At 38.8% G+C, this 16,378-nt stretch overlaps 1 protein-coding gene across 10 annotated transcripts in view; it reads right to left on the reverse strand.

Annotated features, from left to right (window-relative positions):
• REPS2 (RALBP1 associated Eps domain containing 2) overlaps positions 1 to 16,378 on the reverse strand; it is a 138,307-nt gene that overhangs the window by 76,338 nt on the left and 45,591 nt on the right. For all 10 annotated transcript variants that reach the window (XM_054006985.1, XM_054006994.1, XM_054006966.1 and 7 more), the window contains 5 exons: positions 15,706 to 15,803; positions 10,452 to 10,587; positions 7,315 to 7,378; positions 5,439 to 5,581; positions 106 to 200 (listed from right to left, as the gene is read on the reverse strand). In XM_054006985.1, the coding sequence (XP_053862960.1) occupies positions 106 to 200; positions 5,439 to 5,581; positions 7,315 to 7,378; positions 10,452 to 10,587; positions 15,706 to 15,803 (536 nt within the window). The remainder of the gene's footprint in view (positions 1 to 105; positions 201 to 5,438; positions 5,582 to 7,314; positions 7,379 to 10,451; positions 10,588 to 15,705; positions 15,804 to 16,378) is intronic.

Raw genomic sequence — 16,378 nt, forward strand, 5'->3', positions numbered from 1 at the left:
TAGCCCACTTGAAAATTCCACAGATATGTATGATGTATTAATTGCTAGGTGGTCTACTAATGTAAATTCCTTAATGTAACTATAGCCCTCGGGTAATTTTCTTACCTCAGTTCGATTAAAGTCCCTGGTCTGTTGACTGACTGGCAATGATTCAGAATAAGAATCCAATAATGCGCAGTCACGTTTAGGCTTAAAGGAAGCTGGAGAGAAAGCAAAGATACATGTCTTTGTTTAATAATACATATATTTTACATGTATTAGATTATTGTTTTTCCTCCCCACCCCTTCATACTGCAATTGATCTGGATAACAAGATAACAATTGATCTGGATAAGTACTGTATAGAGAATCATTTTCTCTTGTATTATTTTTAAGTAACAACATGTTGTGATGTACAAGTCTAATATATTGTAGAAACAATCGGGTGGAACTGAGGACAGATTTAGATACTATTCAGCCACCCAAAAACAACTATGACTGAAGTTTTATTTGTGTCTTTCCTTCCTGGGATCTGGAGTCAATATAGTAGGCGTAACAGATTACAGACTGGAGTGCTAGAACTATAAAACCTATTTGATAGGCCTGCAACTTCCTGTTTGTGTTATCTAGAAATGGGGAATGTATTAGAACAAAACACTATGCAATATAACTAAAGGTCAGTGAAAAGAATGAAGACTAATCACAACACTTGCTTCGGTCGGTATCAGCTTTAATTGTTTTCAATCAGGTAACTACTGGGAGCAGGAAAAACAATCCTGCTATTTGTTAAGGTAATATTTGCAACACTCATGTTTTTGTTCTATATACATGGACCCTTCTGCTAACATTTCTTAGGGATTAGTCCCTCTAAATCATTAAGCATCTTGGTAGCTAGAAAACCTATTTTTCTTAAGATTAATATGTTGAGTAGCAGAATAACCAATTCACAAGTCCAGTTTCTAGTTTCTGATTAGCATCTGGTCCCTCCAAACAAACTAAGCTTTTACAAATCTGTATTAATTTAAAACACAGTTAGGTTACTAGACAGGGCAATCAGCTTTAGGGTTTTTTATTTTAATTCAAGAAAAGCTTTCAAAGCAAAACACAGTGGGTCAAGTTCTTAATAGAGTTACCCCAGCACAGAATTTAGCCCTGAACTTGTAGTTCATAAAACAAGCCATATAAGTAGCAAAATCAATTCATCCTTAAATGCTTCTTTTGAAAGTCACTTCTTTATTTTAAATTTTAACATTTTGATCAAATGCAAAAAATTCTGCTTGAGCCTTATGAATAAAGTACTAAGTCTACCTCATACTGGACTTAATACAACAGGCTAATGAGTAGTGCTATCAAATAGACTTACATTCCTAAATGGCCAAGCAAAACCTTGATTTCATAGACATTAAACTATGGTATAGGACTTCTCCCATAAAAAATGTTTCATACCAAGTTGTCATAAATTCTAGTGTTGTACTTGGAAGGGAGTATTAAAAGGGTCCATTACATATACAGGGAAGCACACCATACTGCTTTATTTATATGCATATTCCAAAAATTGTTGGTTCAGAGCCTGTACTATATGTTTCAGAGTAGCAGCCGTGTTAGTCTGTATCCGCAAAAAGAACAGGAGTACTTGTGGCACCTTAGAGACTAACAAATTTATTAGAGCATAAGCTTTCGTGGACTACAGCCCACTTCTTCGGATGCATCCAAAGAAGTGGGCTGTAGTCCACGAAAGCTTATGCTCTAATAAATTTGTTAGTCTCTAAGGTGCCACAAATACTCCTGTTCTTTTTGTACTATATGTGATTCACTGTGCAAGGGTTTTTTTCAAATACATACTTCTCCTTTCAAAAACTCCATCTTTATTTGTGAATCTTGTCTAAATAGAGCTGTAAGTATTAGCTAAATGTTAAATCCCTCAACTACTCTGCCAATATCACTGCTAGAATTAATGGTTAGCCCTTGAAAAGCTTTGCTGCTTAAAAGAAACAAAACAGAGCTCATTTACGAAGATAGAAGGCTACAGTGCAAACAGGGGAGTTCAGAACAAAAGCTAGGTGCAAATAAGAGGAAAAAATATATGGGGAAAAAAATCTCCCAGGCAACTGTCTGCCCTACTTTTTAAAACGTAAAAAGCACAAGGACACAGTGAGACACCATCGGCCAATATGATAAGCAGCTATTATCATCTGCCTTTGTTTATCCTCATGTATTTTTTTTTTATTAAAATTAAGATATTAGAAATGCCAAACTGACACAATGAAAACTGATGTCCTCTATCAACAGATCAGATATTAAATGGACAGCAATAATGCAAGCTTCCCCACACCATCCTGCCAATGTGCCTCAACTCTGACCTGGAGGAAACACCTCAAAGGATGGAGGAACACAGACACTCACTATCCGTGCTCATTCAGTCCTTGCTCTGTGCTCAAACTGCCGTAAAAGGTGCTAACTAGTGCAAACTGTGGTCATGACTTTTCTTTTTAATATTGGTACCTGTCTTCTAGCCAGGAATGAGACAGAGACAACCAAACTCGCCTCATGTAGGATACCAGACTACTCTCAGGCCAGGTCTACACTACATACCTATAGCGGTATAATTACGTCGCTCACCCCCCTGAGCAACATAGTTATACCGATCTAAGGCCTTGGCTACACTTACCAGCTAGTTCGACGGCTGGAAATCGAAGTTCTGGGTTCGACTTATCGCGTCTAGTCTGGACGCGATAAGTCGAACCCGGAAGTGCTTGCCGTCGACTGCGGTACTCCAGCTCGGCGAGAGGAGTACCGCGGAGTCGACGGGGGAGCCTGCCTGCCGCGTGTGGACCAAGGTAAGTTCGAACTAAGGTACTTCGACTTCAGCTACGTTATTCACGTAGCTGAAGTTGTGTACCTTAGTTCGAATTAGGGGGGGTAGTGTAGACCAAGCCTAACTGCTGACATAGCTACCCCTTCTCAGGGAGCTGGATTAACTACGCCGACAGGAGAAGCTCTCCTGTCAGCATAAGAGTGTCTTCACTAAAATGCTACAGTGGAAAGGTGCAGCTGAAGACAAACCCTGGGTCACTAGAAGCACAAACTAGATTCTAGCTAGTGACCTAGACATGTCAGACATTGTATTCCAGTATCGTCTTCCTGAGCTATCCATTCCCAGTTGTCCCTTCTAGAAAAGTCCCAAACAATATAATATGGACAAAACCATTAGTCTCCACTGAAATTTTCTACTGAAATGATTCTAAAACCCTATAATTTTACAGAAAATTGTACTAACTCTAGAGGATTTTGATTTCTTTAAACTATCCTATAAAGTTCTCTTGTAAGGGTATGTAATTGCCTATTAAATTCTATGAGATGGCTTAAAAAGCCTAGAGAAAGGTTCTTATCTATTAAATACTATTAAAAAAAACGTATCCAAAAATACTAAATATTAGTTAGTAGGATGACAAACATTCTGCAATAGCTAGAAACAAACCTGTTTGCAATTTAGCCTTTTGTTCTCAAATTTGCAGTGGAAATGCCTTTAGTTAATAAAAGCTTGGTGGATATTTATGAACAGCTGGATGCAATTCAAGTATTTGGTTTTAATTCAAGACATTAGCAGGAGGCCAAGAGGAAAAACTGAAGACAGAGATGAGGAAGGTTAGCTTAGAAAACACACAACCTGATTCATGCCAAGTGAGAGGTTCATAGTGTGGTCAGAAAAATGCCCTATTATTACTACTAATTCTTTCTATTACAATAGCACCCAGAGGCCATAATCATGACATGCTCAAGGTTCTACAGTGAAAGGCACTGTATAGAAAGACAAGATCCCTGTCTTGACCAGCTTACAGTCTAATTTAAAATGAGACTAGAAGCGAGCATAACAAACAGGAAGGAGAGCCTGAGGGAGGGAAGATGGAGGTGATAGTGATAAGGACACACCATTATGCAGACTAATAGTGTGAACATCTTGAAGGTTGATTTTCATAGTTTATACCCGTGGATATGAAGATGTAGAGAACAGGAATCTGACAGAAATTACTTCAGTGAATTGATACATGGGGGACATTTAATTTTTTAACTACAACTTGATTTGCTCTTTTCCTCTCCTTTTAAAGTGCCAACAAATTTAATGGAGATTTTATTAGCTCTTATATATTATCTCTTAGCACTGTAACTATTATCAGCAATTAATCCTCTTCACCCTAGAAAGCTGTGCACATTTTTTAATTGAAGGGTATGCACTTCAGTGTTAATATATAATGAAAATTGACAACATATGTCAATATTTCTCAACTGTACCTCAGTAATGAGGTACATCACACATTGTAGACTCATTTATCCCCATCCCACACAAACTGGTGAAATCTCACTGTTAATTGTAAAATATTAACAGTAGGAATGGCAGATCAGGAAAATGAGTTATAGAAAAATGTGAGCTCTGCTAAAATCAGTAATCATATACAGCATTCAAGATAACCTGTAAAGCAGGTCAGTAATATTCCATCGTTTCAAATATACCTCCAAGAGTCATTAGAGCAAGACAACACAAAAGCTAAAAGTCACCTACTTCATATGTAAAATTTTGTGACATCCAGATCTGCCACTCCTAGCTATGCCTCATGTTAGTAGAATCTAGACAGTAGAATTCTAGTAGACACTAGTATTTCAATAGAGCATGGGGACAGCCTATAGGGAACAGAGACTTTGGAGGGGCAGGGGTCCCCTCAAGTTCCCTCCAGACCCCACTTCAGATCCTCGTACTGTCTTTCTCTCCCCACAGCATATGTCCAAGGGGTTCTTGGAGCAAACAAACAAAAAATGAAAAGTCCTCTCCCCTCTTTCTTCCCTTATAGGGGAGAGGAGAGCATAAAAAATTGAAAAGACACAAGGGTGACCTGGAACTTAGGCAGTCTTCCTGGGTCAGCCTTTAGAACTTAATCTACACAAGGTCCACCTCCAGCCCCTCCTCATGGGGTGTGTTGCTCTGAGGCTGGGCCGTGCAGCTTCAGGAGAGGTGAGGCTTATTGCTGTCTCCCTCTGGGCAGGCCTTTCTCAGCTGTCTGGGACGGGGCAACCTTCTCCCTGTTCACGTCCCCTGCCCTCTTTCCTGTGGCAGGTTTTCCCTTTTGAACATCCCCGCCCCCACCCCGCTCCAGGAAGAACAGGCCTTGCAGGTGTGCCTCATTGGTGCTGACCAGGCCCAGAGGAGCTTATTAGTCCCCTCTTTGTCAGTGTGCAGGTGTGCTCCTTCACAGAGACATGCTGCTGCTGCTTTTTTTTTTTTTTTTTTTTAAATAATTATTTTTTGGTTCTTCTTTAGCCTTTTCCCTTTAAGCATAACTAAAAATCAATGTTTTATCAAGCTACATCGAGAGGTACTACTCAGCTTCTAGCTAAATCTTTGTCTCTTACTAAAAAAGGCTGTTCTGGATGAACGACGAGTTGGTACAGGAATATCACAGCCTCACCTGGTTGAAGGTAATCTGGCAGTAAGGTCTCCGGCAGCGTATCTGGCAATGGATAACCATTCTTCCTAGCAACAATGAGGTGAAATGCAGCACAGAATTCTGGCAGCGTCAGCGCTCCATCACAGTCTACATCGCTCAGCTCCCTGTGAACATGGTATTCACACATTTCCTGAGCCATTGCAGGAATGAAACATACACATAAACACACACACACAGAGCATATTCTTTATGTAAAAAGGTAACAATTCCCAAGTAAGTGGGATTTTTTTTAAAATACTGTTTATTTTTTTAAACATTTCCTTTTGAGAAGTGGAACAATCTGACTTTCCAATACTAAGAAGATTTTATATGGGAAAAAAAGTGCTTTCTCTTTATGCCACATCATACAATATTTTCTATCTGGTATTTCAAAAACTGAAATTTGTCAAGAAATTATATTTAAGTACCCAAATTCAATCTCTCTTTCCGAAATGGTGTTGACAAACTGTTCGGTTGGTCTATGCTAGCACTTAAACCCTATTCAGTACTGTTTCAGGCAGACGGATCAATGCAAACAGTTTTCAGAAAGTGCTTAATTAACAAGTGTAGACCGGCCTTATGAGCTGCACAGCTGGATTAACTAATGCTGGTGGCAGTTTGGACTGTTAGCATTAAACTGCCCGTTAGCACTGCTGTTTGTTTAGTTTTAGTTTAAGCGTGAAACGGCAGCAGAGGATTTCAGAAGCACACGAACACAGTTTCATAGACTACACCTTCTGGAAAATATTAGAATTCATTTAGTGTTAATATAATGGCTAAAATGGAGCAATAGTTACTTCATCACTGTTTGAAAGTGAAGGCACAATGTTTCAAGCAGTCAAGGTTACAGTGAAGATTGAAATGCTCCTCAATTTTAGCAAAGGAGTTTTTGCCTGATAAATTATATTATGCAAGATTTCAAATTGCTCCTAGAAAGGAACATTTTCTTTTGTAATGCTATACAGAGCACAGTTAATGTTTGTAACATAAATAAAATGGTTTTGGTTATCATAGTGGGTTAAGCAGTTTTTCTTAAATAATTTTTAAATTAAATTCCAGTGCTCATTTTTCCCCAGAGAATGTTTCTTTAGCCTTTTGTTTCATGATTCACAACTAGCTTTGAAACTATTCCAGGCAAATTCTCTGAACCCAACAGATGTTTGGGCTCTTGCAAGCTTTTCTTAAAATCTATCTTCATAAAAGTATATAGCTATAGTGAAATAAGAGTTCCCTTTATCAGCATTTTTGGTGAAGGTTTAGAACAGTTTGTTCCTGATATCAAGATAGGATGACGATACAAGAACCATTATGTTTATGGAACTATAATAAGATCCTTATAAATTGTATTGTATACAAGTGCCATCTGCAATGGTCTCTAAACAAACTCATTAAAAACAAGAGTGCTGGCTCGTTAATAAAAGCACTGATGAATTATGCAGATGTACTTATTAAAAATTAGGTATTAATTAGGCCTCATCTCACAAATCACAGCCAGAAACATAAAGCTAACTGAACACATCTAAAATATTCCAAATGTGGTTTCTTCTAAACCATTTCATGAAATATGTCTTTTCATTGAGCTAATGATGTTTTTTATAATATTCTTAAAAACGGCTATCATTTATATTGCTATTAAAATATCTGCAGTCCTGTTGAGTAAAAGAGTAGCTCTAAAAAGATAACAAGCATGCCAGGAAGATCAACACGCACCCCGCTGCTTGGACCTGAAAGTGATTTTGATGATAAGAGCAATAATTATAATTACTCTAAAGACACTTTTTCAATCTAACAAGAACTCTTGAGCTAAAATGTCTTTTAAAACAAGCATCCATATTCTGGGTTACACTACAGTACTCACCATATGTGAGAAAGTTCTGGGATGGGAAGCTTGGATTTTGTGAAGAAATTCTTAGCCACGGAACCTGTCAAGAACAGTGAAACAGGCATTTGATAGGTTTTAGAGGGGTAGCCGTGTTAGTCTGTATCAGCAAAAACAATGAGGAATCCTTGTGGCACCTTAGAGACTAACAAATTTATCTGGGCTAATGCCCAAATAGATTTGTTAGTCTCTAAGGTGTCACAAGGATTGCTAGGCATTTGATATTCATCTTCCAATCTGATTTTGTTTGTTTTTCTATAAAGCTGCAACAGCATCAGCAGCTTATTTCACATTCAACAGACACTCTGATTGTTGGGTACTAGTATAGTTGCTTGGCCATTTGTCTCTTGGTGAGTCACCGAGATGGGACAGGCCAAGCAGAGCGGTTGACCTCATTTCTCTATTTCTCTCCACGTGGGAAAAATATTAATGGATGAAAACATGCCTCAATATTACTATTATCATCATCAGTACGGCATTATGAATACAAAGAAAGGAAAACTGAGATAAATGGCTTCCTTTCCAGAGAAAAGGATGCTTCTAATCACATGCCAAATACGTGGCAGCAAATGGCCCTGCACCATCTATGCTACTCCCACAGTGACTTTCTCTGCTTTCAGGCCTGCTGTGGCCCTACCATCATGAAAGAAAAACTAGAGCAGGGATGGCCAACCCGTGGCTCCAGAGCCACATGTGGCTCTTCAGAGGTTAATATGCAGCTCCTTGCATAGGCGCTTACTCCAGGGCTGGAGTTACAGATGCTAACTTTCCAATGTGCTGGGGTGTGCTCACTGCTCAACCCCCTGCTCTGCCCCAGGCCCTGCCCCCATTCCACCCCTACCCCCAAAGCCTCTGCCACCAACCCTGCCATGCCCTCACTCCTCCTCCACAGAGCCACCTGCGCATGCGAAACAGCTGATTGCAGCAGGCAGGAGGTGCTGGAGGGCTGCTGACGTACTACTGTGGCTCTTTGGCAATGTACATGGGTAAATTCTGGCTCCTTCTCCGGCTCAGGGTGGCCACCCCTGAACTTAGAGGAACCAACTAAGCATCCTGCTACAGTCTTCACTACCAGTTGTGAACATCCTCTGTAGCCCTCCCATAATAAGCAATCTGATTTCCCTCCCAGCCAACAAACCCCTGCTGAGCCCTCTTCAGTGATAAGAAGCTCACTCTGCATCTAGCTGCCAAACACTGTCTCAGGCAGGGGATGACAAAAATCTGCCTTAGACCCTTACACATTTTACTTCACATAAGCCTGCAAAACGTAAGGCCAACCCCGTTCAGAGCCATTATATACAAATCTATAATCCTGCCTCCCACTGCAGTTAATAGTAACTCTGGGCGTGCATGAAATGCAATGTCTGGCCCTATGAGGTTCTCTCTCGGAATAGACAGAGCAAACATCTTGCACATAAAGAATGCATTCTGTTATAAACAAAGTTTACTATATGCAGCTTCATTGGAAATCCACTACGGTATGTGTTGAACTTCCATTTTCTTTTCCCTCCTACTAGGAAGATCAGTTGGAGAAGATTTAACCAAGGGGAAAAAACTGATGAAGTGCTAATTTCTGCCAAGATCAAGCAATTATTTTAAAACCTTTGAGGTCACAATTCCTGAATCCCAAAGTGTTGGATTGCAATAATATAACCTCAGAGGACAGAGTCAAAATGCCTGTAGTTAAAATCTGTGGCTTTTCCTTGCCAGACTAACTCACAGTACCTAAAATAATTCCTCTCACAAGAAGTCTGGTCAGTGAAAATCTGATTTTTAAGGTCAGTTACAATACTGTTACCATGTGTGTGCTATGCAGGGTTTACATTTAACCGCTTAAGGGCCAACAACTCAATCCTACAGAGTACTAAGCATCCTGATATGATCCTGTAGAACAGTTAAACAGATCATTAACTCTAAGCACCTAAACAGTCCCATTGACTTTAATAGGAAAGTAGTTAAGTGCATGCTTGTGTTTTTATGGATCAGGCCAGAGCTTGGCACTTTGCAGGACTGAGCCCCAAATGCTGTCTTCAGATTCCAACAATTTATTTTAACTTCCCACTGAATTTTTAAAGTGTGTTTCTATTCTGAAAAATTAGTATGCGAAACTCTCACATTCTTCCACAAAAGATCTACTCCCAGTGTGTGTTTAGAATCATATCTATTCATTTTAGTGACAAATATAAATTTATTTTATTTTTTTATTCCTCTTTTATTCCTGCAGCCACCAGAGCTGAGATAGCTGGACTCTAGTCCTCCGTGTGCATCATCAAAAGATTTTCTTTTTGTTGCTAAATTCCAGTCAATGACACTTGTATAAACTCTCTGAAGACAATGGGGTTGCAAAGTTGTGAGGACAGCATTTGGCCTGCAGAACATTTATTTCTGATGATGACACACAAGAAAGAATTAACCCAGTTTGGCTCTCAGATCCCAGAGTGAGTTTGCAGGGATGGCAGTTAAGAAAAAATATTTTACCTGTAAACAGAGAGCATGGGGTATTAAAATATACATTTAACCTGTAACCCATTTTGGAGTCATCTTTAACAGTAGAACCATGCTTTAAATAATTTTTAAAAAATTCTTCGAAGAAACTATTATTTTACCCACTGTATCATTTTAATGCTTTAATTCAGTGATTCAGTGGGTCACAGGAAGGTGGTAGATGGGTTGCGGGCCTAGGGTTGTAGGCCCTGGGGGAGAAAAAGAGGATTTGGAGGGCGAGGCATTTGAGTATGTGGCGTTGTGACCTGGCGCGCTGGGGTTAGGGTTGCCGTGTTGGGTGCTGGATGCAGGTAGTTGCTGCCCCCTCTGTAGGGCAAGGAGGAGGCAGTAGAGGACGACGACGACGCTAGTCTATATTTTTGGGCGCCCCCATGAATTTGAATCCTGGGTGGGTAGCAAAAGAGATAAAATGCAGTGGGTAGGTTGGTAACTTTTTTTAGAAGTTGTTACTTTAAAAAAAAAATAAAAATTAATCAACCCTGTCTGGGGCACAAACCTGATCTAAAGATAATTCAAGAAGCTTTCCCTTTATCTACTGTACTTTGCTTTAATTTTCAGGCCTTTCATCCTGGTTGTTTTGCTGCACATACATATTATTTAGTAAATGTTACCTGAAATGAAAGAGTTCAGATCAGGCTGTAGGGATTTGAACTGGTTGATGTAATATTCTCGCTGTTCCTCAGTTATCCTCCAGGGGTCATCTGGGTAATTACTGCTGTCCTGTGGCTCCCTTTCTACTGAAAGAGACTTCAAAAACAGGGTAAAAAGTCACGTGCAAAAGTGCGGGGAAAGCAGCACACACAGACATTTTAAGAAGTCAGGGTCAGTCTGCACATCTACCAAGCCCTTTTTTAAAGGAACAGGAGCAGAAAGGCCCAAGCCGATTAATATCTGTTACAGTTAGGGCTTATTATAAATGCCCATTTGCTCAGAGAAATACAGGAAGTTTCACATGAATGAAGCTAAAATAAAAAACAAACCCAACTACTGCTGAAGATAGAAAGATCACTCCAACTAGTCATGCAATAAGATCCATCTCCCCATATTGGTGTTTTATATTGTCGCCCATCACCAAAGCATCTGAATGCCTTCCACATAAAATGGATAGCAACAGTGAAGTCCAGAGTGAACTCAATGGAGTCACTGGAATCTCTCCATTGGGGGGGGGGGGGGGGGGAAGTGGAGAGCGGGAAAGCTGATTGGATTAGCTTTTTTTTTTAATTGTATTTATTTACTTTTTTTAAGGTTGATTTATATAAGGTTGTGTTTGTTTGCACAGAAGAGGATGTCAATGTTGTGAGCATCACTCTTATGGTGGAAAGAAGCAAACATTTAAAATGCTTTGACCTGCATGACAAAATATTTTAGTGACAGAATGTAGGAAAGAATAAGCTACATGCTCCAGCGAAGTTTAAGACCACTCCTCTGGCTAGGCTGTCAACCTGCTCAAACTCAAATATGTGACTTTGTTTTTTAAAATGTGTTAAAAGATCCCCCAAACAGGAAACATCACAAAATAGTACTTTGTGCTAGTTTGAAATTATGTGAGATTTATTGGTTTAAACTACATGATGTTTTAGATACATTGTTTCCCATGAATCAGCTGAGGTTTTCCCATGTGAAAAAAAAAAAGAAAAGAAAAGAAAAAAAAATCAAATTCCTGAGGTTATTTTATTTCAAGCCACAGTCTACAGTTCAATAAACATTATTTTAAAACTGTTTAATATTAATGAGATCATAGCTTAGAACAGCTTAAAAACCTAGGTCACTCTTCCATAGAGGAAAGTTTGTAAAAATTCATGGAGAAGTTTTGCTCTGTAGTAGACAGACAAGGGGAACAAAAAACATGACTGGAGATTAAAAAACAACAACCCTAACAGTCATGGGGCTTTATTCTCATTTGTACTAAGACCCTTTTAGAAAGTGCTAATGTGTAAATGTGTAATTCATACCCACTTTGAGGCACCTTTACACTCCAGAGCAGTGTAACAGGGCCTTCGTGTAAATGAGTATCAGGCTCATGGTCTTATTCATGAAACCAGCCGCAAACTTACTGCCTTGTTAATTCACAATGGCTTTGTCTACGCTAGGCTTTTTTTTCTTAAAATTATTATCCACCATTGCTGCCATTGGTGAGGTGCTAGTATGGACAGGCCACTGGTAACATTTGGCATTTTAACCACCATGGCATCTAGATAGGGTGACCAGACAGCAAGTGTGAAAAACTGGGATGGGGGTGGGGAGTAATAGGAGCCCATATAAGAAAAAGCCCCAAATATCAGGACTGTCCCTATAAAATCAGGACATTTGGTCACCCTACATCTAGATTTGCTCTTAGCACAATTAGACAACTCGGTGGCTAAAAATGCCAGTGGTCAATCTAGTCTATACAAATTCCCGCACAGTTGGTTCTACTGGTGAAGCCGCACCATTGGTTGCTACAGTGAGAAATCTGAAGAAATATATCTAATGTACATTTTATGCAGCCAACAAGATAAACAAAGCGTGCAAAATCCAACTAAAAAATACTCAGAAGAACCAGGACTCTGGGCTTGTAACTCAAGTATGCAGTATTTTATCAGAAATATTTTTGTGGTCATGAAATTTTCATCAAAGTTGGACTCAAAATTTGGTACACTATTTAGATTCTCGAGAAGCTTGAAGTATTTTAGACTTCTGTCTGATGCCCCAGAGCTCAAGTAATCTGCATAGCCTAGCGTCATACAGACAATGCCGCAGCCTCACAGCAACATTGTTTGCCAGTGCAACATAGAACCACTACTGTATTGGCAGCTCAAGAAGGATTTGGCCTGCTCTTTTACAACTAGTCACCAGTGCTGGCCTTTATTGGCATCAGTACTTCCATTAGTTCTTGTGTCATTGGATGAACTCTCAGGTCCTGTGTCAGGTTGATGGACCAGATGCTGGGGATCTTCTCTGTGAAATAAGAGGATAATTTCTTGCAGCAAGATGTGCTGGGTTCTGAGGTTGAGCAAAGACAGTTATGTTAACTAGCTAACAAATACCAGTGGACTCCTGGGTGGGCACCAGGCAAGGAGTATAAATGTGTTACTGCTATTTATTTTAGACTTTGGTTGTGGAGTCAGTGGAACAGACTCAGGTGTCAGTCTCTCTCTGTTGTTAATGCAGCTGCAGCATGTGTTTCTTTCTTGCCTGACTTACTGGTACTGACATATTTGTGTACTTTGATAAAGTAGGTATATTTTACCCATTTATAGTGGTCTGTAAAGTATTACAAAGTATTATAAATGCAACAAAGGCGCATTTGGGAAAATGGAACTTCCATCTGACCCATCTCTTTGGAAGTTCCTCTTTACAAAACCCTAAAAGAAAGATGACAGAGTCATCTGAAAAATCACTGAAGAACTTAATGCTCCATCAAATCATACTTGTTAGTATAATTCCAGAGCTGGCCCTAGCCATGTACTAAACATTTAGCCATAAATGGTCCTGCATATACCCCACTCACACACATACTTTGTCAACACCCAGGACTTCTCCAATCAATGGGCTGCCACAACCTCCACCTCTTGAAAGATGAACTACAGAGCCCAACCACCTAATTTTAAATACCTGCTTTCTCCCCACTCTAGCTAGTTAAACCCTTCTGATCACCACCCCAGTAATAACAAGTACACTGACCATCTAATCCTTTCTCAAAAATTACCATTTTATCAAAAAGCCATTTTGCATTGAAGAAGAATTTTGATTAAAAACATTTGACTATATCTAGTAATTAATCTTCCTAAAGCTCTTTAAGATCCAACATGGAAAGGCTTTAGAAAAATATCATAATCATCAAGGCCAATGACAGGCCACAAAGTTATTTTACTTTGCTCCTACATGTTTGGTCTGAATTCTCCATACACACCAGGCAGGATTTCCTTATGGAGTGCTGCTTCCTTTTTTATTTTCTGCAGTAGCTGAGCTGTGGAAAAGGGGTAATTGCCTTAAACTGAAGCAGAGCAAACATCCAACGAAGGAGGCAGAGGAGGAAGAGAAGCTGATAGGTCAAAGGCCAACCCTGTCTGTCTTCATTAGTGTCTTTGATCCCCATAATGCTACATTCTACAATTCTCTCATGCATACTACTTTAGTTGAACAGCTATGTTATTTTGTGTAATTTCTACATAATCCTAGAAAAAATGGTGGCAGTACTGAAACAATGAAAACTATTGACCTTATTCAAACCAGCTGATCAAGCAAACAGTCCCAACTCTTCAAGGCAGTTTAAAATAGAATGTAAGTAGCAGAACAAACCAGAAATAGAATATTACAGGTCAGCCTACTCTGCTCCAGTTTACAGTGCATTGTTTTCATAACTTCTGTCTACAAACTATAGATATAGTTGGCAAGCTTTAAACAAAAAAGTATTCAAAATTATCCCCTGGCTACTATGTGATGGAGCTCCGCATAGCCTTGTAGAATTCCTTTGGTGCAGAATTATTGAAATGCATAAATGGAACACTGACAAATAGGTTTTACAGTGCACCATATTTGCCTGTACAGTAAAAAATATGAACACAACCTAATCAATATGGCAAGATATAAAAGATTAATAATTCTTGTAGGAGCTGCAGTCCATTGCGTTCTAAGTAGACATGGGCCGGGGGGGGGGGGGGGGGGGGGGGGGGGGGGAGAGAAACTGACTCTGCTTGAAAAACCCGTTCCATCCCTAATCATCTATCCATGCCTCATGTTATTCTTATGTTATGGGGTAGACAGAGTGAGAGCACAGTAAAAAAAAACAGCCACTTTCATTTAAATAAAAGCAGTTCTGCTGGTAAACATGGCAAGATTTTACCTTAGACCAAAAATCTGTTTCCATAACAGGAAATTTACAATAGACAACTTGGAAAGTTTGCAGAGTTATGGTTTTGAAGCCAGCAGGGAAACGCTGGACCAGTACAAGTAAATCAAACAAAATATCCCACCTAATCTTCTTTATCATAATTGGGATGATTGAGACAATAAACTGGGTCTACAAATTTGAATCATTTCCTGCACAGGAGCTGGATATCAGGTCATGGCAGTGTGAGTGTCTCAGGGATAACACACTAGATCAAGAAAAAAAATCTCAATTAAATTCATATATTTTAAAGATGTTTTTCTTGTGTTATTAATAGCTTAAAATTCTTTCACTTCTGATCATCTAAGAATCTCAATCTAATTTTTCAGTATTTATGTTGTTTGCTTACATTTGAATTTCACTCAGCTTAAACAATGAAAATGAATTACCGGTACTCATTTTCAATTTGCTTTCTAGTCAGTTTTGCTTTATACTTCTCCTACACTAGAAGGATGCACCAATCAATGAGCTGCAAATACCAGAGGGGAGTGTTGTTATTTAAACAAACAAACAAACAAATCAATCATTGGAAGAACTTTTATATTTAAATTTCTGAAAACATTTGTATTCATGTTAAGCTTTGTAAAATGTAGTTTTTACAAAACCAAAATTTGGGCTTAACTGAACCCCAGTCTTCCTTTCAGTGCTTACTTGCAAAATAAAGACTATTTGCCTGGCAGTAGAGACCAGGAGGAAACCTTTGCAGAAGAGAAACAAAATGAAGATTATATAAAGTGAAAATAATGAAGAATACTTTACTCGTCTAAACCTGCAGGGAGATTTTGGTCCTGATTTATTCAAAATGGAACTTGTCTACGTTACTGGGACTAACATACCCATTTATTTCAAAAAGCACCACTAGAGGGTCAGAGCCTAAGTTTTACGTGTCAGTGACAAGCAGTGTCCCAAATGAGAAGTCACTTTGACAAGAAGTAGAACTTCATGCATTTTTTTTTTGTTTTATTTATTTATTTAATCCCCAGGCAATTCATTACCCGACTAAGAGAGGAATGTACAAGTGCAGATTTGGATCCATAATTTCCCGTTGCTGGTCCATCTTGTTGGTGTGTAGAATGTCTAGCTTCATAAGAAACTATGAAAATTAAAGAAAAAAAAATCAGAGGAATCAATAAGGTTCCGCAAGCTCAAAGTGGAAATTAAGCATTACAATACAGAGGTTCATTAAGCTTAATATTATTGTACTACCATTAATTCTGTCCCCTTACCCAAAGCCCTAATTACGTGCTCTCCTCCTATATCATAGGTTCTCTTCTTTAATATTTAGGCATTAACAATAGAAGTTGTCATTTCATCCTATCAGATTGGCATTAATTGCTTTAACAGTTGTTAAAATGCATATTTACATGACAACCAGCAGCAGCCCTAAAATAAACTATTACAGTAAGTCAGCTATCTAATGAATGTAGTGAATTCTCAACTGTCATTTTCAAGAGATTTAGGTTTTTCACTTTTTTATTGTTTAAATCTAATTTGTTTAAAGAGGACATCGTCAAGGAAAAGCATTAGACATTGATTTGATCTGTAACAAAACTGTTGAAATTTGACTGCAGAAAATTCTCTGGATCCTAAATACCTGGGTTTTTTGGTTGTTGATCATTTCAATTGCCAGAACATTGAAAACAAAAACAATACGCTTCCTACTTTTAG

The sequence above is a fragment of the Malaclemys terrapin genome, chromosome 1, assembly GCF_027887155.1.
Source record: "Malaclemys terrapin pileata isolate rMalTer1 chromosome 1, rMalTer1.hap1, whole genome shotgun sequence".
Lineage (NCBI taxonomy): Eukaryota > Metazoa > Chordata > Testudines > Emydidae > Malaclemys > Malaclemys terrapin.